The sequence below is a fragment of the Pleurodeles waltl genome, chromosome 3_1, assembly GCF_031143425.1.
Source record: "Pleurodeles waltl isolate 20211129_DDA chromosome 3_1, aPleWal1.hap1.20221129, whole genome shotgun sequence".
Lineage (NCBI taxonomy): Eukaryota > Metazoa > Chordata > Amphibia > Caudata > Salamandridae > Pleurodeles > Pleurodeles waltl.
Window position 1 is genome coordinate 1,443,705,252 of NC_090440.1, and position 25,028 is coordinate 1,443,730,279.

Sequence of the window (25,028 nt, forward strand, 5' to 3'; positions counted from 1 at the left end):
ATTGCACTGGATAACATTCATTTTGATCCTCTTTTACTTTATGTGGAAGGTCACTGTGATGATTATGGCACTGTGAGCTTCCCATTCAATCAGATCTCTGTTGCCAGCTGGCATTCGCATCAGTGCTACTCCTTAAGTGTTCTCTTCCTCGTGTCCAGAACACAGCAGCATTCCTCCTATAGCCAATCTTATCTGTCCACACTGTGTCAATCTGCCCTCACTGAAGCCCAGCACAGCAAGGTTGTATTTTTTCAACTCTGCTGCCGCTTGAGCAATCTTTTATGTCTCGTACATTGTCCTCATGTTCCATGTCCCGATGGTGATGGTCCAGGTCGAAAGCAGGTGGATCAGCTTTGTAGCTTTGAGGGATCTCTGGTTTTCACCACATGGAGTCACAGCTCTCCGTGAAGGAGGCTCCTCTCTCCCAAAGGCCGGGATGTCTTTCAGTTGATGTTACTGTAGATAGGTTTTTTTTACATGGTGGGGTAGCTTGCCCCACACATAACCGCCCTCCTTTCGCAGCTGGGTTTGTGACTGACAATGGTGGAGTTTATCTGACATAACATTCACCAATAAACCACTTAGACCTGAAGCCTTTAGCATTAGCTTGTCACTATAACTGTCTTAACTGGCCCTATTGAACATAATCTTCCCCACAAGGCAAGCATCAGTCATAAAATATAGAAAATTACAGTTAGCAAAACAATATACAACACCTCTTATGGCGTGCCAAACAAGTATTCTAACAGTGAAAATCTTCTCCCACGATTTGTCTGAGGAGTCACCATGGCCAACCCCCTTGCCCACTATAGTAACCTGTAAGATTACTCCATGTACCAAAATACCTTTCTACAAGCTTTAGCCCAGTGTAATAACTATTTGCCCTTTGTTTTACAATAAATAAAATCAGGTCTTCTGCCCTTGTCATGGATTCTCATAATGAAAATATCTGCTAGAGGCCTCTGACATAAAATTTTCCAATGAACTAAGCAAGCCTAAAACATTCAGCATTTGTTTGCCGCCATAGCCAGTTCATGTTTATGTACTGAGCATAAGCTTCCTCATGAGGAAATGATCTGGAATGCAATCATAAAATGACATACACCTATAAAAGTATCATTAGCACAACAATATACAACATATAGTAAGAGGGCCTAACTAGGATTCTCACAGTGCAAAGCTTCTTTCTCCAGGTTATGCTAGAGGGAGTGTCCTGCACCGAAATCTTACCCTAATATGGTAATCTGCAAGATTCAATACACCAAAATGGCTGTCCACAGTCTTTGATACAGTGTAATAAAAATCAGTCCTAAATAAATAACATGTTTTACACATTAAAAGTCAAGCCTACAGCCTTTCTTAGAATATTTCATGGTAAACAGATCAGAGCTATGGCCTGTGACATGATTTTTGGCAAAGAACTATAAAAACGATAGTCTTCATCATTGACTTGTCACCATAACCAATTTAGACTTAATGAATTGAGCATATGCTTTCCATCAGGGCAAACATAAGGAGAACAGTCATAAAATTACAAATACATACAAAATTACAGTTGGCAAGAACGGCTAACAAGGAATATCACAGTGAGAATATCCTTCTCCCAGGGTTTGTCAGAGGGGGTGGGGGTATCCAACACCAAAACTTGTCTTTCATAATAAACAGGCCAAAGCATACTGCAGGAGGCTGGCCTGGCTTATAGTGGGTACCTTGTGGTACTTACACCTTGTGCCAGGTCCAGTTATCCCTTATTAGTAGAATAGAGGTGTTTCTAGCAGCTTAGGCTGTTAGAGGTAGCTATGGCAAAGCAGCTTAGGCTGAACTAGGACACATGCAAAGCTCCTGCTATACCACTTATATCATATAGCACAATATCATCAGAAAGCACAATACTCAGAGTTACTAAAAATAAAGGTACTTTATTTTAGTGACAATATGCCAAAAGTATCTCAGAGGATACCCTCCCTTAGGAGGTAAGTAATATACACAAATTATATGTACACAAACCCAAAACAGGTAAGTAACAGTAAGAAAAGTAGTGCAAACAATGTAGAATCACAATAGGATGCAATAGGTAGACATAGGCCTAGGGGCAACACAAACCATATACTCCAAAAGTGGAATGCGAATCACGAATGGACCCCAGGCCTATGGGAGGTTGTAGAGGGTCGATGGGACTGTGAGAAAACAGTAAGGGTGTCCAAAATACCCCACCCCAAGACCCTGAAAAGTAGGAGTAAACTTACTCTACTACCCCAGAAAGACAGTATAGTCAAGATAGGGGATTCTGCAAGAACCACAAGCACCAGCAAAAAACTGAAGATGGATTCCTGGACCTGAGGACCTGTAAAGGAAGGGGACGAAGTCCAAGAGTCACGAAAGTGTCCAGGGGGGCAGGAGCCCACTACACCCCGGATGAAGGTGCAAAAGGGCTGCCTCTGGGTGGGAGAAGCTGAAGATTCTGCAACAACGAAAAGGGCTAGGAACTTCTCCTTTGGATGGAAGATGTCCCACGGTGTGCTGGAGGTTGCAGACGTGTTTCCAGTCAGAAATACCGCTAACAAGCCTTGCTAGCTGCAAGAGTCGCAGTTGAGGATTTTGGGTGCTGCTGGGGCCCAGGAAGGACCAGGATATCGCCCCTTGGAGGGAGAGACAGAGGGGGAACTCAGCAACTCAGAGGGCCCCCACAGAAGCAGGCAGCACCCACAGAAGTATTAAAACAGGCACTTAGAAGATCTGAGGACAGCGGTTGACTCAGAGTCACAAAGGAGGGTCCCACGACGTCGGAGTCCAACTCAGCGAGTTGGGCAATGCAGGACGGAGTGCTGGGGACCTAGGCTAGGCTGTGCACAAAGGAAGTCCTGGAAAAGTGCACAGAAGCCGGAGCAGCTGCAAATCACGCAGTAAACAGGTTTGCTGTCTGGCGTGGGGAGGCAAGGACTTACCTCCACTAAATTTGGACAGAAGGGCCACTGGACTGTGGGAGACACTTGGACCCAGCTCCTGTGTTCCAGGGACCACGCTCGTCAGGATGAGAGGGGACCCACAGGACCGGTGATGCAAAAGTTTGGTGCCTGCGTTAGCAGGGGGAAGATTCCGTCGACCCACAGTAGATTTCTTCTTGGCTTCCAGTGCAGGGTGAAGGCAGACAGCCCTCAGAGCATGCACCACCAGGAAACATTTGAGAAAGCCGGCAGGATGAAGCGCTACAATGTTGCTGGTAGTCGTCTTGCTACTTTGTTGCGGTTTTTCAGGCGTCCTGGAGCAGTCAGCGGTCGATCCTTGGCAGAAGTCGAAGAGGGAAGTGCAGAGGAACTCTGGTGAGCTCTTGCATTCGTTATCTGAGGAATAGCCCAGAGGAGAGACCCTAAATAGCCAGAAAAGGAGGTTTGGCTACTGAGAAAGGAGGATTGGCTACTGAAAGAGGTAAGCACCTATCAGGAGGGGTCTCTGACGTCACCTGCTGGCACTGGCCATTCAGAGCAGTCCATTGAGCACCAAAACACCTCTGTATCCAAGATGGCAGAGGTCTGGGACACACTGGAGGAGCTCTGGGCACCTCCCCTGGGAGGTGCAGGTCAGGGGAGTGGTCACTCCCCTTTCCTTTGTCCAGTTTCACACCAGAGCAGGGCTGGGGGATCCCTGAACTGGTGTAGAGTGGCTTATGCCGAGATGGGCACCATCTGTGCCCATCAAAGAATTTCCAGAGGCTGGGGGAGGCTACTCCTCCCCAGCCCTTCACACCTATTTCCAAAGGGAGAGGGTGTAACACCCTCTCTCAGAGGAAATCCTTTGTTCTGCCTTCCTGGGACTGGGCTGTCTGAGGGGTTAGCAGCAGCTGCAGTGGAGACTCCCGTAAGGCAGTTTTGCAGTACCCGGGTTCTGTGCTAGAGACCCAGGGATGCATGGAATTGTCCCCCCAATACCAGAGTGGTATTGGGGTGACAATTCCATGATCCTAGACATGTTACATGGCCATGTTCGGAGTTACCATTGTGACGCTACATAAAGGTATTGACTTATATGTAGTGCATGGGTGTAATGGTGTCCCCGCACTCACAAAGTCCGGGGAATTTGCCCTGAACAATGTTGGGGCACCTTGGCTAGTGACAGGGTGCCCACACACTATGTAACTTGCCACCTAACCTTCACCAAGTGAGGGTTAGATATATAGGTGACTTATAAGTTACTTATGTGCAGTGAAAAATGGCTGTGAAATAACGTGGACGTTATTTCACTCAGGCTGCAGTGGCAGTCCTGTGTAAGAATTGTCAGAGCTCCCTATGGGTGGCAAAAGAAATGCTGCAGCCCATAGGGATCTCCTGGAACCCCAATACCCTGGGTACCTAGGTACCATATACAAGGGAATTATAAGGGCGTTCCAGTGCGCCAATGAGAATTGGTGAAGACAGTCACTAGCCTGCAGTGACAACTGTGAAAAGCAGAGAGAGCACAAACACTGAGGTTCTGGTTAGCAGAGCCTTAGTGATACAGTTAGGCACCACACAGGGAACACATATAGGCCACAAACTTATGAGCACTGGGGTCCTGGCTAGCAGGATCTCAGTGACACATATCAAACATACTGACAACATAGGGTTTTCACTATGAGCACTGGGCCCTGACTAGCAGGATCCCAGTGAGACAGTAAAAACACCCTGACATGTACTCACAAACAGGCCAAAAGTGGGGGTAACAAGGCTAGAAAGAGGCTACCATCCTACACATACGCACTGGACATAATTTTTCTAAGTGAAATAATTAGGACCATTTTTAATCATAAAAGTACAAATACATATCAAATTACAGTTGGCAAAGTAAGCTACAATTCCCACTAACAGAAACGAACAATAATTCTCACTGTGCAAGTCTTTTACCCCAGAGTTTGTCGGAGAGGGTTATGAACCCCAAAATATTTGTCCACTATATTAATCTGTGAGGTTTCTGCCTTTGCCATACCTTAGTAAAATAAACAGATCAGGCCTATAGCCTCACTGGCCTGTCACAATCACCAAATCAGTTCTCGATATTAAGCATAAGATTTCCTACAATGCACAAAGTGCAATATAAGAACTATTCTTTTAGTGGACGCCCTAGGAAATGCTGTTGGTGAGGCCAAAGCCTCTCTCACAGTAGTGTTTTTTATTTGTTTATTGTTGATTACATACAGGCAGATGACTGCTGCACTCTGATGTCAGATCTAAAAACAAGGGCAAACTCGAGTTCAGACCTGAAGCTACACTGTAATAGGAGTATACCAAACCTAATCTTCACTCTCGTAACTTAGTGAAATTCATCATTTTGCTATTTATTGAAATTGTACTTTTTTTTTGTTTTTCAATTACATCTTTGCCAAAAGTCAAGTTTTTCTTTGAGAGGAAATCCATTTCAGGCCAATCTGAGGGGTATCTCGTTTCACCAAAACAAGTGAAAAAACTCCTATGATTGGCACACGGATTTTACAGAACAAAAATATTCAAAAGATGCCACTTTTGTGTGCAATTCATTTAAGACAATTTCTCCTTTTTAGCATTCTTTCCCCCAACAAACACGTCTTTTCGGGAATTTAGAGAAATTTTGTGAATGTGATGGAATTTTTGGAAGTATAATACTGCATATTCAAACTCAAGGAAGTATGTTCAGGGGGTTGCTTGGGGTGTTATAAATGTTCTCTGTCTTAAATAGTTGGGTACAGGTGCCTTAAGGCAGGTCTGGTGAGGTGTTTGTCGGATTTTACTTGGGATTCACACACACGTAGACAAACACACACACATTCTGTCATCTCTGTTTTAAAGATCTTAAAAAATGATTATTTTACAAAATATTGAGTTGATGTGTCCCTCACAATCTGCACTCCTCTCCCTTCCTAATGCTCCTTAAGCCCCCCCCGCCTCTCATGAAATATATTTTCACCAGCGTGATTGTTGGAAAATATGACCCCCTCCTCCCAATCCCACCCAATCCTCCTGAGCAAGCTACGTCACAGTTCAAACCCTCTCTAAACAAATGCCGCTTCGAGTTGTGAAATAAATAATTTCTTAATACTGCAATAAGCAGGCACCTATTTCATAAATGGGTATCCACACCTCCACTTGTTCACTTTAGAGAAGCACCAAATGCAGTTAGAGATTGTGTAACACTTCCACCTAGTACCAGGGCCAAAAAGAGCCAACTTTGATTCCAGGATTTTCTGAAAACACTCCTTTATTAAGAAGGAAGGAGTGGCGTTGCCAGGGTGTTCTTCGCCCCAGTGAAGGAGAATACAAGAAGCCTGTTTGCTTCATCTAGTTGGATAGTAAATGACAATCATAACTGGTGTGCAGTGGATTTTTCATCTTTTTGGGTCCTGGTGTTACTGCACTGCGCTAATAACAGCTACATCCAGGTAGCGAACAATGGTAAAGCTGAACACCATAGAGCAGCTGTGTATCAAGAGTATGCCTGGAAATGAGAAACCATGACTGGCCTTGAGTTCATTAACAGATTTGAAATTCTCAGTGTAGGGCACTGTTATCTGATTTCACCCCTTGATTCAATGCACCACGCAGCAATATCTAAAGCCTTATATGAAAATTTATGACAGGCTTAAACATTCAAACATCAAGATGTAGAACCGTAAAGCAGAAATCAAAAATTAAAATATAATTGCACCCAAAAAAAAAATATATCAAAGAACACATACCAGGTAAAGCGACACACCATGTTGCCTCTGTGGTTTGAAAAAGACCTGCTTGATGTAACCATCCTCAAAATGTGATGGTCTTGATGGATAGACTCCCCCAAGTAATAGCAGAACATGAGAAAGACATGAAAGCCATGGCTGAAGAGGTCTGACCTAAAGTCCACTCTCTCTCTATACTACTTTTAGCTGGATTAAAGACAAGAACTAATGCAACAGACAGCTAAAGCGGTCTGTAGCTAGACCTAAAAAGGGAGGGATTGGTCATTTATATTTGCTGAAATGGAAGTTTTTTTTCTACAATACGCTTACATCACTAGCAATCAACAAATTAATTTTATTTGCGGCTGGCTTACATTCTCTGTCTCTATGTCTCATGGTTTGTAATATAGATATACCCATGGTTGTTGCGTCATTTGTCTTGTAACTAATTTTTTTATGGCAGGATTGTAGAATACAATGTACAGTATGTGTGTCCAATGTAGGTTCCGAGGCGGCTGGATCCACCCCAGATTTTCAGGATAGTCATGTAAAATAAAAGTTCATATAGCAAATTTTACCGGAAATTATTTACAAAGAGATCATCCTGAATCTTTGCCATGGCTGAGGCCCTACTAGACTTGTATTTGTTAGTCCAGACTCATAATAACTCAGTTTAGATAATTCCTTGTAAGCAGTGGGCATCAGTAAACACTTACTGAAACCGCTGCGTCCAAGAAAGCAACATTTAGTTCTGGAACTTAAAGAGCTTAAAAAAAAAAAAAAAAGAAAACACTTAGGGCGTTATTACGACCTTGACAGAGAGGTTTTCTTCATCACAAATGTGACGGGTATCCCGTCTATCCCATTATGTTCTATGGAGATCGTGATACGGCGGACAGGATATCCGTCACATTTGTAATGGAGGAAACCCCTCTGTCAAGGTTGTAATAAGGCCATTAGTATTGGAAAGAGTCTAAAAATCGCTGATAAATGTCAAAGATTACCTCTTTAACCTTGAAGCTCATATTTTACTGTACAATTGGGTTGTGTTAAAACACATATGACTTTTTTTCTCTCTCAAATGTCCCTATCATATCTTAAATGGACCTATACGCTGAGCACTTCATATTCAGGAAAATTGATTGTAATACGCCCCCTTCTATTAACAGGGCAGAGTACATGCAAAGGCATATGAAATACATGTAGCACGGCATTTTTTTAAAGTGTAGCAAGGGTGACTGTTGGTTTAAAAATGCACTCTGCTTGATGAACCCTGACAATTGTAGCAATTATAGTCTATTCATCTGTTCATAATTTAGCCCAAGTAATAAATTCAATAGTTTCCAGACGCATGAAAAGTAGGTGCTATTCTTACTACAAACTCAAAGATCTTGCCTTTCATCAGCGTTTGGAAGGATAAAAGGCACATATGGTCCTGTGTGGATTGAAACCAGAGCATTGAAGGTTATACAGAGATCTATGTATCTTGCAACCCACACTATAAACTAGCTTTCTTGGTGTTTTCTTCTGTCTGGTAAAATGTGCAGGAAAGACTGTGCTTTAATTCATAGCACTATTTGAATTTCATATGGACCAACCTGTAGCATGATTTGTTAAAGATCACTAGGGACAGATTGCTACTATTGCCCTCATAACACGTTTAGGGCTAAATTTGGATCCCAGTACAAACAGAAGCTTGCACTGTATTAGACCTGAAATCTTTCCCCAAACATTTTGCCTTCACATCTCCTGTTTTCTGAATTTTGTTTTTGTTGGCATTAAGACTGCTCACTTTACCACTGCTAACCAGTGCTAAAGTGCTTGGGACATCCCCTTAAAACTTGGTACAATTGGATTACATCTGATTGGCATATAGATTTTACTTATAAGTCCCTTGTATACGGTACTACATGTACCCAGGGCCTGCAAATTAAATGCTAGGAGTGAGCCTGCGGCACTCATTTTGCCACCCACTTAAGGAGCACTTTCACACGTCTCAGGCCTGCCACTATGGCATGTAGTGCAGTTTTAAAACTACCATATCGACCTGGCAAAATAAACCTTTTGCCAGGTCTAAAACCTAAATGTTATACATATAAGTCACACCTAAGGTAGGCTCTGAACAGTCCCTAGGGCAGAGGGCATTCTATTTAAAACGTAAGCATGTCTTTTACATGTCCTGGTAGAGAAATAAAATCCTGAATTCATTGTTTTACTTCTGTAAGGACTATTTCTCCCATTGGATAGCAATGGGTACTTTATTACATTTAATAAGTGCTAACATTTGATTGGGAACAGATAGGAAGAACATGTTTGGACTCAAATGAATTGTAGTTTAAAATACTCTTTAATGCTATAGTTGGATTTTAAATCACTATTCCGAAAATGCCACTTTTAGAAAGATGGTATTATCTTGTCCTAACCACTTGGTGTCTACTGCCTGCAGTCTGGGTCACATGGGTGAATAGCTTGGCAGTTGCCTTTGTGTATTCCTCCCAGACAGTGAGACAAATGGGGACTAGCTGGTAGGATGGGCCAGCCTGCCAGGAAAAGTAAGGCATAGCTGTTCCCTGCCCAACTTGCATTTTAGATTGCTGCCTCCAACACACACACACACACACACACAAGAAGAACCTGACACCAGTCTTTTGTCACCCTATGATACAGGAAGCTTTGGAAGGGGAAAAGCAGAACTTTCCAAACCCACTTTAAACGCCTGCACCAGGTATAAAAATTTGACTTTCTGAACCACCTCTTCAGTACACTCCTGGATCTGTGGAATATTTCAGAAGGGCTCTTTTTTACTTCAGAGTACTGCCCTGCTGCTTGTGAACTGCATTGCTATTCAGAGGACAGCCCTTCTGTAACCAGAAACGGTCCTGCTGCTTGAGGCCTGCTTTTCTGCTTGAAGATGAGAGAACCATCTCCTTGAACCCACTCCAGAGTGACTCCAAGGGCTAGTTGGCTGGCCTCCTGTGTGAACTACAGAGGCACAACAAGCTCCAGAAACCTTGTGCCCTGCACCTAACCTCTCCTGGAGTGAATCCTTACCCACCAAGTGGTGCCCCCAGGGCCCAGGATCCTTGGAGGTGGTGTTAGAGGTTCTGTTCCTGCCAAACCCCACAGCAAAAAGTTCCAGAAGTCCTGCCAGTCAATCTGCCCATGATGCACCATCGTTTGGCCAGACTTTGTGGTAGCTACTGCTACGCTCTTCGCCGCAGCAGCAATTCCTGTTCAGTGGGACATTCCTAGCGACCGTATCCAGCCTCATGACGCTCTCTTTAGTTACAGCTTGCAGCTTTGGTCCCGTTGGAGGTTTTTCACTTCCAAAAAGTTGTCTAGATCTAAAGATAAAAGTCTTCACAAGCTCGACAGTGTCAGTCCAGTGCTCCCTGCTGAAGACAACTCATCCTCGGACACAGCTTGGTGCCTTGCCCCACTGAACTCTACCTTCTCCTAGACTTTTTTTTTTATTTCTTCTACGCCCAAAGGTAAGCAGAAACCGGGTCCACTCTACTCCTGTATCCGAACCATGCTCCACTGCAGTTGGCCTTAGCTTTTGACTTTTCCCCAGTCTCACTAGAGCAGATATCCAGGGTCGGCAACTAGGGGCCGGATTTAGATCTTGGCGGTAATGGTCCACCTGTTGAGTTGTCGACTGAAAACCTATCCGCTACCATGAGGGTCCGCCCACTGGATTTAGATGTTGACGGTCCCATAGACTTTAACCAGCCCCAGTCCCACTGACTCCACCAAGCATTCCAATCCGCCTCTACAGCGCCATAGGAAAGTGTGGCTGACTGCGGGACTCCAGCCACACTTAAAGCCGAGCAGCAGACTTGGATGTGCTTTGCCACCAAGCAAAAAGTGGCAGTACGATCTCCACTTCTGAGTTGGCAGATGAAGGGAAAAGGGGGTGAAACCTCAACTCTTCTCCTGAGTCGCCTTTTGTTGCTGATATGTGTTTATTGCAAGGGAACCTGTACCTGTCATGTTGTACTTCGAGTTGTGTGTTTGGGTCAGTACATGTATGTATGTGTGTGATGCAATTGCCTGTGTGAGATAGAGGGAGGTGTAGTGGGTGATGTGGTTGTGCCAGTATGTGTGCCACTTGCATATGGTGTGGACATTGTTGTGGTATATTGTGTTGTGTGTTGTGTTGCTACCTGCAGAATTCAGGTGCATGTTGTTGTGCGACGGTCGCTATTGTGATGTGTGTAGTTGTGCGTGTGTGTTTGTGTAGATGAGTTTGTGGTTGTGTTGGTGGTGTTGTGTGTGGGTGCAGTACCACTAGTGTGTGTTTATTGGGTCATGGATCTACGTGTATGTGTGTTTGCGGCATGTACATGTTGTGTTGGAATGGCAATGGATATTGGTGTGTATGTGGTGTGTTGTCTCATGTGTGATGCAGGGGGATACATGTGTGAAGGATAGAATGTGTGACTTATCTGGATTTCACAGTCACTGCCAGTGTTTGATGTCCATTGAGTCCAGCAATGTCCTCCCTCTGTCAGCAAACCACCGGTAGTACACTGCTTGTCCAACTGTAACATGTAAATATGGCTGGCTGGAACCCACCTGCCTAACGGCTAAGAAGGGTGCTTCGCCCTGGCAGTCTTCAGCTCAGCCGCAATACATCTAACTATAGCGGGTGGAACACAGTTACCTTAACAGTCTTCTCAGGACCGGCACAGTCAAGATCGACATCAGGCCCTTGGACTTTTAGGTGTTGCAAGGTTTCACTAAAAACTTTAAAAATTCATAACTCTGGATCAACTGATTGGCATTTGTCTTGTGTTAAACACAGGTCAATAAGGTGACTTTTGTGGTACACCCAGACAAGGATGGTGGTTGTTGCTTGCGAAGGTGTTACACCTCATCAATCAATAACCCTCTTCCTTACTCACTGGGATTGGAATTACGAGTTATATGATGATTACGCACCTTTGAAGTGTTTCCTGTTATATTCCAGCAGGTTAGATCTGCCGCAGTTCAATGAAGGTAAAAGACCCAGAAAAAATCTAACATGGAGAGTTAGAATTAGGTGTGTTAAAAACTGATTCGGCAGGTTAAGGCTCATTTTCTAGGTTGAAAACTCAGAACAGGATGTATATACCATTTTCTGGTGAGCAGTTACCTGTGATCCTCACACAAAACTAACTTGAAGAAAATGCTTCTAATGACAGTTCTTCGTCAGACCTTGAATTTCCCTTTGGAAGTAACTTTTACCAGATGTGCTGCTCTTACTCCATCTCTATTTTGCTCTGTTTTTTTACTAATCCCTAAAGACCTCCCCTACATCATCTATGCCACCCTTCATCGTCTATACCCACCCCGGTTCCCTTCGTATTGCTGATTGCTGTCTGCGTCTTCCTCCGTCATCGTCCTTTTTTTCCCTTTTAAGTGCTGGGTCATGGTAGACATACAAGACTACTGAAACCCTTTTCAAATTAACATTTACATTTTCCACAAAAACATATTTTCGTGGAAAAGGTTTTTCCCCGTTTTAACTTTTCTCTGACTTTTTTTAGTTACCTCAGGCTGACTTTCTTCATTTTGGAAATGTGCTATAAGGGCGGAATGTCATTGTAAATACATCACCCTGTTGTAGTAAATATGCCACTCTGTTCTGTCCAGCTTGTAATGAGGGCCTATGGCTTTCACTTTTGTACAGCAACCTCAAGCCGAGTTTTGCACAATGGACACGCATGAGGAAGCTCTCTGGGAGAACAGAGCGTTGTAAATTAGGCCCCGGATTTTACATTGTTTTTAACATTTCCGTCTGCAAATAGATTTTTTACAATCTGGTTGATATTATTCATAATTATTTTGTGATGAAGTTCAATTGCCACTAGTACATTTCGACATCCGTTTATCCAGTAAACGCGAACTTGGATTTGGATGCCTGTTAAGCTTTAGCATCTTAAGAAATCATAGAGAACTATTCATTAATCTGAAAACACTTGTATTAAAGCTCAAGCACGTGTGCACACCAGCATTTTTAATGAAATCAGATTTCTTTTTAGCCGTTTCGCGTTGGCTTCTTAACACGATTAACAATGGAGAGACAGTCACATGATTTCTGTTTTCACGTGTTTTAAAAATAATTTTGAAAGTGCCCATTTCTTGTCTGCAAATCTCAATTCTAAAATGGGACCTGCAGATGGGGAGAGGCCCAGGCTGGCAGGACTACTGCTTGAACTTTATACATTTAAACGAGGCAAAACCTAGAAACAAATGAGTGTGTTCTTTGGGGTTTGTAAATACGTTCAATTTATTTTCTTGCTGTGGTGACCTAAAGCCTCACCTTGAGCCTTTCCTCTCGCTGGGTTCTCAACAGAGCTAGGATTTCTTCACGTTTTTGTGCCTAATGGAGAAAAACAAAGCACTGATCAGAGTTCATTCAGACTCATTGATAACACACTAAAATAGTTTACTTCTGTTCAAGGGTCCCAACCACTCACGTTTTAGCGTAGGCTTTTGCAGAGAAACCTGGAAGAAAGCAAGTGGCCTTTTCACTATTCCAAAGGCAAAAATGTAGCATGAACTGTTTCTAGCAGTTATGTAAATATATAGCATCCTTGTTCTCCCCGCGTTTTTATTCATCGCGGACACCTCAATTTGCACTTACCTCACTACCACTGCAATCACATTCACTTTAGATAGACATCATTTTATTCCAACATGTACTTTAGATCGACATAACTTACACGCCCATATACATATGATAACTACGTTTATTAAGCACTCAGTCGTGGTTCATAACAAAAGAAATGCACACAGCAAGACCACAAATACAGTTTGAATACAGAAAGATAAAATAGCTGGAATGCATTTTGTTAGTTACAGCTCTGTGGCCAGTAACACTTAAACAAGGCAGTACATGCCGGCTTTAAGCTTCATTACTTCTTTCACATTTTACAACTCCCTAGACAATTTTGTTAGCTGAGCAGCTCTTTTTTAAAGATTTTTGTGGTGCCTATAATTAAGTGGGATGCAGGATGACAGCACAAAGTTATTTAGCGATGTGAAGTGGCAGCTTCAACTGTGCACCATCGAGAAGTTGATTGATAAGCACCATCTTCGTAGTGCAGGAAACAGCCTCAAACAACTCGCCCTATTCCACCCTCCCCACAGCAGCACATAGCGCCAAAACAGAATAACATTCAACTCATCTAAAGTGTCTTTGTAAAATGAAAATACAGGAGGAGGGTTAACTGAAGCCACACCAGAACGGGGGTGGGTGCCCATCATGATAGCAAAGTAGGCTCGTAGAAAGTGCCGTCAAAACAAGCAATAAAAACAGTGAAAGTGCGCCGGGGAGGAAATTTAGAACGGGCGACTACCATTCCTGTTGCAGGCAGTGATGAATTTGAGCCTGTGTTTGCCGGTGGGGTGCACCGGCACTTACTTGGGGGGGGGGGGGGGGGGGGTTCGGGCGCGAAACTTATTTTTTGCATTAAGCATTTACTGTGAGGGAAATATACTAATGGCAAATATCGAGGAAGATAAAGACTGAAAGCGTCACAAAGGAGAACGCAGAAAGCTGCAGGAGTGAGCTGAAGGGGCAGGCAGTGGCTGTAAACGTATTAAAGAGGCCCGAGATGGCTTTGGGATTAGGCTGCTTTAGTATTCTGTGCTTGCACATTTAATTGCAGCGCCCTTGAGTTTCGGAGCAACGCCCTGAGCACCGGCACGTTTTTATTTACAAATTAACCACTGGATGCAGGTCTTGAATTCCTCCACCAGAGTATCCCAGGTCTGAGCAGTACAATATTTCCTCAGCCCAGCCCGTTCTTCCCTGTGTAACTATGTATTGTGGGGCTGAATCCAAGAGAGTGAAACCTCGCAAGTGTCTCAGTGGACGGAGGGAGCTGACTCTTCTAATATATGGTAATATTGCTTTGCGAAAAGCAGAGCAAGGGCTATAAATCTAGTGGAGGCGCTCTCTAGTTTAGCACGAGGAAATAAGCCTAGCAAATCCACCTCTGGGGAATTCATGTATGACCCGTCGTGGCCGTAAAAATCTGGATAATAGTTGCCCAATACAAGGTAACAGGAGACAGGACCAGAGAATACGCAAGAGGTCAACGTCTGGTGATTTACATCGGGGACTGCTTCGGGGTATATTTGATTAGTATAGTTGGGTCTTAGGTAGGCCCGATTCGGGATATTGAACTTAATGTCTGAAAACCGGGCATGGCATGACGCTTTTCAGAGGTATCCCAGTATTTTACGCAATTCGGTATAATGACATCTCTTTGCTACATCAGATCCCCAGGAATCCGTGATGCCCTGGACTGGGCCCAATGCCGCAAAAAGGTCCCATAAAAGTGTAAAGCACCCGATATACTTTAAACGTATTACGTTCAAAAACATTAATTTGAAATAGATTTTACGCCATTTTTTTTAACACATTCAGATAGGCGAGGGACTGCTTTAAGGGAAGATTATAATCTGTCATAAATCTAATAGTTCGCCAACGACAAAAGATTTACGAGCGTCAACAGACCTGATTTGGTCAATGGCATAATCTGACCAGAATGTATCCATCCGGACCGAGTGGGAATGCCAAGCAGAGGAATAGCTGGTGCAAAGGGTGGTAACTGGCTGCTGAATCGCACAAGGCAGGGCAGCGCCATTTGAAACACCCTGAGGAAGTGCGAGTGAGAACATTTGGAGGGAAACAGAGGATATTGAAATAAACTTCCCTAGAAGGTAGTGATGCTGAGCCCAGTCTCACACAAGGATTGGTCACCAGCAATTGAGCGACCCACTGCACCTGGACCGCTAAATAATAGTGCTCAAAATCCGGGAGCGCTAGGCCACCTGCCTCAACGGGTAATTTCAAGATAAGGAGAGCCACTCACAGGTGCTTTGCACCCCAAATTATTAAAGCAATCAGTGATTTGTCCAGGTCTCTGAAGAAGGACACGGAATAAGTGGAGGTAGATTTGCAAAGTAATAAAAGAGGCAAGGAAGAACTACCATTTTTACCAATGCAACTCGCCCCATGACTGATAATGGAAAGGAAGGGCCAAAGTGTAACTTGCCTGAGAAGAGGCCAGACCGTTCTGCCCAGGTTACCATCATGTAGATGTGAGGGCGATCGGTAAATATTAATTTCCATGGATCTGAATGTCACCTCTTTACACAGTAGTGTAGGGTCCAATTGTATGTGCAGTGGGAACTCACACCTTAAGTGCAGGGGAAAAACTCATGGATGGGACCAATTCACTGTGAGGCCACAAAGTGCAGCAAAGTGATCCAGAAGTCGGGCAACTGTGGAGAGGTCCATGCTCGCATCCCTTACATATAGCATTAAGGGCCAGATGTAGCAAAGGGTTTTTCCCATTCTGTGTCAATGGGAAAATGTGTTCGTACATATGGCCCTAAATCACCAACACGTAAAGATACCACATGTGTAAAATCACAAATCAGTGTGCCCCATTGTACTCGAAGAAGTTGCAGCCGAGCTGTGAGGACTTCCATGGCAACTGCGAATCATACTGGGGCAGTGGTCACCCCTGCCGAGTACCCCTACCTATGGCCCAAGAATCAGAAATGCATTGCCCAGTCTTTACATGACCTGAAGTGTTTGCATAGTGAATGCACACTCATTTATACCAGAATGGGCCCAGCCCAAAGAATTACATGTCTTTGTGTACCCAATAAATGGAATTAAAACCTTTTTCAAAGTCGAATATGCCACATGCAGCATTTGGAAACAACTCCATAACAGACAAAGATTAAGGGAGGTATTACGTCCAAGATGAAACCAGATTGGTCCTCATGTATGAAGTCAGGGAGTTTATGTGTAAGGAAGCAAGCTAGCACTTTGGTAAGGATTTTATAACTTTATTCAAGATTGACATCGATGGTAAGAGGCTATAGCTGATGGATCTTTATGAGGTTTCAACATAGTGGAAATAATAGTCTTGTTCTGAGAAGGATGGAGAGAACCAAACTCAAAAGATGAATCATAGATTGCCCCAATCTAGGTCCCAACTGCTGGGCAAACGTAGTAAAATTCAGCTGAAATGACATCAGATCCCGATGTTTTACAGTGAGGGAGGTCTTGCAAGTTAGATTTCAAGTCTTGCTGTGAGATTGGTACATCCATAGATTGTCATGGCTCAATATTGAGACGAAGGACACGGATCAGAGCAGTGAAATAATCTATTGCCAGATGCAGAACATACGCCAGAGAGTGGTAATCTCGCCATAACACATGTGAAAGCCATCATTAATTTCTGATGGAATACATCTGCTGCTCCAGAAGACGAGAGCATGTGGCGAGGGGGGTACCACTGGAAATGTGAGGATTAACCAGATGAGACACTCAAACATAATAAAAGAGCTTTATCTGGGCGGAAAGCAGATTTATAGGTGTTTTGTAACAGGGCATACAGTAAGTGTAATGCGTTAAGGAGACCCAATTTCTAAAATATACTGACAGAAAGGCTTATATAAATTATAACAAACACTTTTTTCCAATGCCCAATGCCTTCCAAGACATCGATGAAGTAGAATTGCTTAAGTTTAAGAATAACTTATGTGTGAATGATGGAAGGCCAGATGTTAAATAAATTTGAGGAGAAAGTGAGTTGTAGCTGTTGACCAATACTAGCCCCACCTTCAGTTTTTCTACTTCGCTCAGGTCATAGTGAACACTTGCTTTATGAATGGTTTCCGGAATGGTTGCTTCTCATGAGTCTTTAGAGAAATCAAAAAGATCTCTGGATGTCTCTACCTCACTGGCTACCAATAGGAGTTTGGCAGATTTTGTTATGGTGATTACGGAGGGTTGTAATTCCAGATTGTGGCTGGCAGTCCGGAACCAAAATCCACCAATTACTATCCAGAATTGGGAATAACTTTGCAGACGCGGGGATACTGCCTCCTTTTCTTTGTGTTTTATTCACAATTTCTGGGAGAAAAATACAGACATGTCCCATCTGTTCTGTGCAGGCAGAGAGTGTTAGGAAAAGGGCTGGTGGAGGTTGTGAGGGGATCAAGGCAGACTTGTGTCCGCCAGGAGAAGGCACTGTTAGCTTCGCCACTTATAAGAGGATGTCAGTGTGTTAACACTGGTCGGTGTAAGGGTTTTAGAGTTACCCAAAAAACAGTCACATGACGTCCATATTGAAGCTGCCAGAGTGTCATCCACATCACTGCAAAGTCTATCAAGATTTTCAGTAACACTTTACCAACTCTCTTTGAGGGCGCCGGAATACACAGTTTCAGCTTCAATCCACACTGTGGCCTTGCAGGGCTGACATACAAAAAAGCTTTTTCGGTTCCTTGCTTTTGATCAAATATAATGTACCTCCGAATGTATGACAAAAATCAGTAGAACAATACATCAGTACCACGTTTGACTCAAAGACTTTCAGTAGCGGAAAGCATCGTTAAACTTGCTAAAGCGAGCTAAGCTGTTGTAGTATCTCGCCCACCTACTTGCAGGAGCCTTAAGATGGGGTTCTCAGTTCAAGAGGAAGTGCAATTTGCCCTCCAAGTACTTATACTGAGTGACTATTTCCAGTCCAGACTCTCACACAAACCAAGTCAAGCTACAGTTCTCCCAAGTCCCAAAAGGCCCAAAAGTTTTACGTTCAGTTCACAAAACAAGTTTACTTTGAGCTATTTCATGCTATTGGTGGTAATTTAAGGCAGTGCTTGCTCTAATCACCGTTTACCACTGTGTTATGAAAACAGAATCCTAGCGGTGATAATAGGTAACAAGAATGTGTGTACACATGTGCAGTGCAGAATTTTGTTGGTGATGCGTTCTGTTTTTTTGTGCTGTGGTGTTTCTGTCCTGTATTAACTATAACTAATTAAGACACCGGTCAGTCTAAAACTGTGGCCGCATATTTCGAGCTTTGTCACTTTATGTGAAATGTATTTTTTTAAACAATGTTTATAATGCCATCAATTATGAAAAAGCCGCCTGCGCAAGAAAATGGCGTCTAAAGCAAAACGTCAGTTTGTACAACTATTTATGTGTCGCACAACATCAGAGAATATTCAGTTGGTGCTTACATATCAAATGTTGTTACAACCCAATCCAAAGGGATCCATCTTTTTTGATTTAAGAAGGATGAAAGTTTACTTTTCTGGAATTAAAAACCTACAGAGGTATCTGGAGCAACTTAAAGGGCTGGAGAAATAATCCACTCCTGTGGTAGCTCTTCTGGTTCAGGCAACTGCTGCAGAAACCATGGAGAAACTTGAATACAATACTTTGAATCTCAAGGTGAGCAAAACAGCCATTCACTTCTATAGGGTTGTTCCAGTTAGCACCACCTAACTGGGTATACTAACCCCAAGTACCTACTTGCCTATTTAGAAATAGAGGGAGTCACGCCTCATAAGGCTTCCGGAGTTGATTCCCCTCAATATCAAGGGTGACACGTTCATGTTAAAAAAAAATGGTGGGCAGTGTTGGACATCAGCATGGTGATGCAAGCACTAACGTGCTGTTGTCCATGTTCCTCCTGTTGACCTTCTAGGGCTCCCAGGTACATCCCATTCCTGGTGGACATCCACCCCCCCAGGGCGGGGGAATCCCTGGCATTTCTAAGGCACAAGTGAACCTGGTGGTATTAGATGTTTTGAGGATTACCTACCTTGTGGTGCACAATGAAATCCTGACAAAAGTGGAAGCCTGGTATCCATGTACTACACTATTCACGTCCTACTGCCTTCCTCTCCCAAGAATAAAATAGTGTAACCTGTGATGGGAATGGATAATAATAAAATATAAAGGGGGAACAAGCATAAAAGTTACAAAACAGCAGAGTAGAAGTTTGAATGTTGACAGCAGGCAGTCCAGCTGACACCATCTGTAAACCACTATCACTTTCAAGGACCTCATGAATTACCCTTCAAAGTAATTAGAAGATACTGCACATTCCAATTATTTCTGGCCAATCAGTATATCTGGCTACTGCTGCACAAGGCACTTGTCATTTCATATCACTGGAAATCAATTAAAACCACTTCTATTAGATAATTAGAAATCGACTTAAATAACTAAAGCTTAAGACAAAAAATCATTGTTTTAGAAGTTAAGTTGATGTCTTAGAGGCAAGGGGTGCTGTTTTTTTAATATAACCAACTTTATTGCTTTATGTAACAACAAACTTTCCATCACTTCCAGCTCCCACTGGTTAACTATAAAGATGTATATCAACATTGTTGCAGGCGAGGCATCAAGTCCACCATAAACACAGCAGGGGGGAAATGTTCAATAACCTTATCACAGTGAGCCCAGCCCAAAGTGATTCTACCATTTGCCCCAGACCTTTGCGTGTTTCTTAGGGCAACCTCTGACCTAGTATACCGTTTTTTCTTGCTCAGCAAACCAGTCCATCCCTAAAAGTCATGGAGACATTGAGGGTGGGTTAGATTTCCACCTACCAGCTGTGTCTCTTTTTGGCACCATGATGGCCACTCCCAACAACACTTGGTCAGCCCTCGTGCCTCGCACTCCCTCAAGGATGCCCAGGAGAAGTGACTTTGGTGAGAGTTCCACCTCCCATCCCAGCACCTCTGACAGTGCTTCAATAATTGCAATCCAAAAACTCACAATAATAGGACAGGTCCAGACCATGTGATAACAAATCTGCAGGAGTATATGGACCTCTGAAGCATGTTGGACTTGAAAGGAGGTGTGCTCTGTGGAGGTGGCTAAAGCTAGGTAGACACCATGCAGATAATATGTCTCGACAAGCCACTGTCTTGAAACAAGCATTTGCAATGCAACGGGTCTCGTGTTTGCTCGAGTTAGGGCTATTAGCGTTGTAAATTCCTAACTGGACTTTTCTTGCCACATAAATTGAAAATGAAAAACATAGAACAGTTGACATAAGCATGCCCATTCAAAGTGCCACAGTTGCCATGAGCATGAGCGCGAAGGAGAGACAAAAAAGAAAAAAGAAGTTTGCTCGCAGTCAAACGTATCGGCAAATGTGCAATTATCCATGTAACAGAGTCTATGGCCAAGGCGGTAACAAAACTGCCCCTAAGAGGGAAAACTTTTACCGATGATCAGTGCTTTAAATGGGCCGGTACTCTCCGGTACTGAGTACTGGCACTTTTTTATTTTGAGAGGGAGAGTACCGGCATAACACAAGAAAAACGTAATACTTTCAATTGGAGAGTACCGGCACTTCTCAGAAACAAGCAGGTACTCTGGCACAGAGTGCCTGCACTTTAATGTTTCCATTTCAAGCACTGCCCATGATAAAGGATAAATTCCAACAGGCCAGAGCACCTGCGCGCTCGACCTAAAAATGGGGTCCTGGTTTTTAATCCAGCCATTTTCACTTGACTAGAATCTGTGATCCTGGTCGAATTACTTAACCTCTCGGTACCACAGTCAGTTTCTCCATCTGCCCGAATAATTGGGACTGTATAGAGAGGGGTTGAATGTTGATATTTAGCGCTGTATCAATAAATGACATGTACATTAAATACCTATTCTGCATGAACCAAAAACATACGTGACAACACTAATTTTAAGATAGCCAGTGTCTAAAAAACATAGAACTCATAATACACAAAAAGAGACAATATTTCTCCCTGACCCTAAAAACAAAAACTGACATTTAGCGCAGGCTTGCTGAATCCGGGAAACAAGAGCCGAAGCAATGATGCAATCATATTGCTGTGAAGTGGAACAGTTCAAGTGCTCTTTAACCCCTGCTTCCCGTTGTACTTCCTGTTCATGCACAACAGGCTTCCAAACACAGTCGTCAATTGTTCTTCTGCGTGACAAACATGAACATGCCTCTGGGGAACGAAAAGCAGCTTGCAACTCAACTGTGGTTTGAGATTTAGGCTGCCTCTGCGATGTTAGAGGCGTTTGCTATGTCCGCTTGTAAAAACAAAACAAATAATAATAAAACACAATAGGACTATACATAAACCACAAGCAAACTCTGTTGCCTCAAAAACCGGGTTTTTTGCCCCGATAAAAAAAAAAATCGTATTTTTGCGAAGTTATACTTGGAAATCTTGAATTTGCAAGTTCAAATTTGAGGTTTCAGTGTTATCCAACACAATGTTCCATTCATTGCTGGGAAAAATCGGCCACGTACTGCGGATTTTAAACGTAAATGTGTGTAGGGTTAAGGGCAGAGAACTGAGTGCCATAGGGAGAGGGGCAGGAGGAAGGCCACACAAACAAAAGTATTGCAAGGATTTTTAGGAAGTCCAAGCTAAATGACAGTTTGCCACTTAGGAGCTCCATATTCAACAGCATCAAGCCCATTTTTAGATCAAGCCTTTGCTAGAATGCACTTGCTCATGTGCTCGCATGCTCTTGCACATGTGCTCTAGCTTGTGAGATTATTGTGTTCAATAAGGTGCTTGGAAGTTTTGCTTATCTTTTGTTGGCACCGTTGACGCTCTTCTTTGCTGCCTTCTACTTGGGCAGCGCTCGATTATGTTTGAGTAGTGTCAGTTTACTTGCCATCTATTGTGTGCGCTCTGATTCAGGACTATTTCTTCTGAAAGAAAAGAACTATTACCTGGTCAATGTTGGCCGAGTCATAGCACTATTTTCTTACCTTCTCTCCACCCGTCCCTGTTTCTTCTTATACTGTACTTGGTTATTCTCCCTCTACACCCGCTCTCACATCTCCCTTTCTTCTCTTGCTCCAACCTTTCCCATCTCGGTTTCTTCTTACTCCTCCTAACCACCCTCCCGTCGGGTTCTTCTCCCATTCCTGTCCGCCCCATCTGTTTATTCTCCTCCTCCCAACAGATGGAAAAAAAAGTGCTATGAGGCTGTCCGTGCTGGCCTCTTTATACCGCTTTTTGTCTTAAACAATACTTGTATCTCCCCCTCCCTGCACCCCATTACCTAAAGGAATCAAATGGAATATCAAAAATGTACATCAGAAGGATCCTAATGTTGTGAGGACCTCTTGGACCAGAGCTGGCTCCCCTTAGTTTTATCTTCATTTTATATTTCATATTTTATACGATTTAGCTGCACTGCTTTAGCATTGATGTTTTACACACATTACTTGCATGATATTTTTCTAGGCATATGTAGTACAAGTTGCTTGTTTAGTTAGTCTTTGCACAACATGTAATCAGTACTTTCTTTTCAAGGCTAGGATCACTGTACACAATATCCTAGTTCTTGTGTTGCCCAATCAGGAAACAGCTTCTAATATCTAGACACAGCATTGCATGAGAGCTATGCTTCCAACAGAGCATGGCTTTATTATATAAAAGGGACTGACCCTGGTGGGGCAGAGGACACTTCAGCCACAGTTGTCCTGGGATGAACGCTGTGTTTGACATGCAGTTCTGCTAGAGGTAATCGACCAACTCTAGAGAGGATTGCCATCTACACCGCAGGTATACTCTGGGCACTGCACTCAGGCATGGTGCTGGGGCTAATCCATTTGCTCAGGCCAGGTGGGAGGTTCCGCCTGCTATGCTCCCAGCATAGTCTTAGCATTAGGTAAGAACCTCTAGAACTTCTAAACATATTTACCACGGTTGGATTATTTACTAGCTTCACCATGTTTATCATGCTGGTTACATTGCTTTGTTTTACCTGCCTAATTATCGCAACCCATTCACTATATGCAAGATTATGGTTGTTTCAATAAATATATTGAAAACTCAGTTTGTATATCTTTGTGTTTTTGATGAGGCATGCTTGAGCAGTATAAGGAAAAAGTGAGATATGTTTCCATGACTTCCCTTGGAAGTTAGAGTGTCATTTTCACATTCCACCCCAGTAGGTTCAGGTGAGGCACTGTGAGCTAGCCAGGAATTGGGCAGACAGTTTCTGATGGTGAGGACGGACTTAATCTCCCACATTCTAAAGTTCTGTAATCCTAAATACGCAGTGCTATTAATTTAGTAGGCAGGACGTAGCTTGGTCAGTAAGATTAGGGGGTTGTGGGCTTCAGATTTACCAACAATCACACTGATTAAAATACATTATACGAGAAGCATAGTGGTGGGGGGGTTAAGAGCAGTAGGCACGGAGAGGAGTGTTAATTGTGAGGTGTACATATAACTCAATATTTTGTAAAATAACCATTTAAAGACCTTTAAAAAAAAAAATGGGTCTGTGTGTGTGTATGTTTTTTTTTTTTTTTTAACATATTTTTATTGATTTTTCAATAGTGTCATACATTTCAATGCGCTCAGTTAACAGCAATACAAGGATGTTGTCAGTTACAGTAATTTGCTGGGCGCTCGTTTATTAAACTTAACAAACAACCAATAACTTCCGTGCACCGCTAGATCCGCGCAATTATGTCTATACTTTCAGGCATTGCCGGTACGCGCATTTAAAGCTTTCTTTCGTGTGGGGTTTTTACTACCGGTTAGGGTTCTAGATGAGGGCGCCCCCTATGGGAGGAGGGGGGGGAGGGGAGCAGGGGGGGTGGCTTGGTTTCTGTAGAGCCTGTATCCGCTAATTGGGCATGATGGTCTGTGTGTGCTATTTGTCTTGTGTGCGCTTAGGGGTGTGGTGTATTGATATCAGTGCCGAGGCGCTGTTGGCAGGCGTGTGCGCATCTCCTGATTTACTGCTGCTTTACAGCCAGGGCGAAGCCCGTGATTATCTGTGTAGTCGCAGCTATCTGCGGTTCAAGGTTTTTTTTCGTCGTTCTTTGCTTCTAATTTGGAGACCAGTGTGCCCCAGGTTTCACAGCCCAAGTGTCGCAGACCACCCCGCGCCAGTTTCGTTAGTACCTGATATTCAGCTCGTGCCCAGCGAAGCGTGAGAGTGAGCCAGGCTCCATGGTCGGGGGCCTTGGAGGCCTTCCAGTTCATGGCTATTAGTCTTTTGTACATTGCATAAGCCAGGTCTACGAATCTATGCATGTGTTTGCTTCTTTTTGTTCTTGTTCTTAGGCCAAGTAGACAGGATTTGGGATTCGCGTCTAGGCCCAGGCCAGTCATTTCTGACAGTACAGTGGTCAGCACGGCCCACTCCCCCTGCACCCGCGGGCACTCCCAGACCATATGATAAAACTGTGCTGCTGGGGTTTTGCATCTGGGGCAAGTTGGGTCCGATCCAGGGAACATGCATTTTATCCTGGCTGGCGCTAAATATGTCTGATGTAAGTAATTAAACTGTGTGTATCGGAATCTGGGGTTTCTTGAGACCTCGCGTGTGTGACTCAGGGCTTTCGGCCATTCTGTCTCTGAAATCGGGGCAGGCAGTGCGGCATTCCACCTCTCCCAAGCTTTTTGCACGTTAGCCTCCGGGGGGCTTATTCAGAAGTTTATACGTGTTTGATACTACTTTTTCACGAGTGTCGCAGCTCAGCATATGGTGCAGGTTAGCTGAGGTGCTTGGCTCAGCGTTCCCAGACCCCCA

The 25,028-nt window shown here is 43.5% G+C and overlaps 1 protein-coding gene and 1 long non-coding RNA gene across 2 annotated transcripts in view; one reads left to right on the forward strand and one right to left on the reverse strand.

Moving 5' to 3' along the window:
- The window catches only part of HOATZ (HOATZ cilia and flagella associated protein), a 152,753-nt gene that overhangs the window by 60,127 nt on the left and 67,598 nt on the right, over positions 1-25,028 (reverse strand). The window contains exon 4 of the mRNA XM_069225013.1: positions 12,969-13,028. Coding sequence (XP_069081114.1) covers positions 12,969-13,028 — 60 coding nt within the window. The remainder of the gene's footprint in view (positions 1-12,968; positions 13,029-25,028) is intronic.
- Positions 1-25,028, forward strand: part of LOC138285284 (uncharacterized) — a 227,285-nt gene that overhangs the window by 25,112 nt on the left and 177,145 nt on the right. The window lies entirely within an intron of this gene.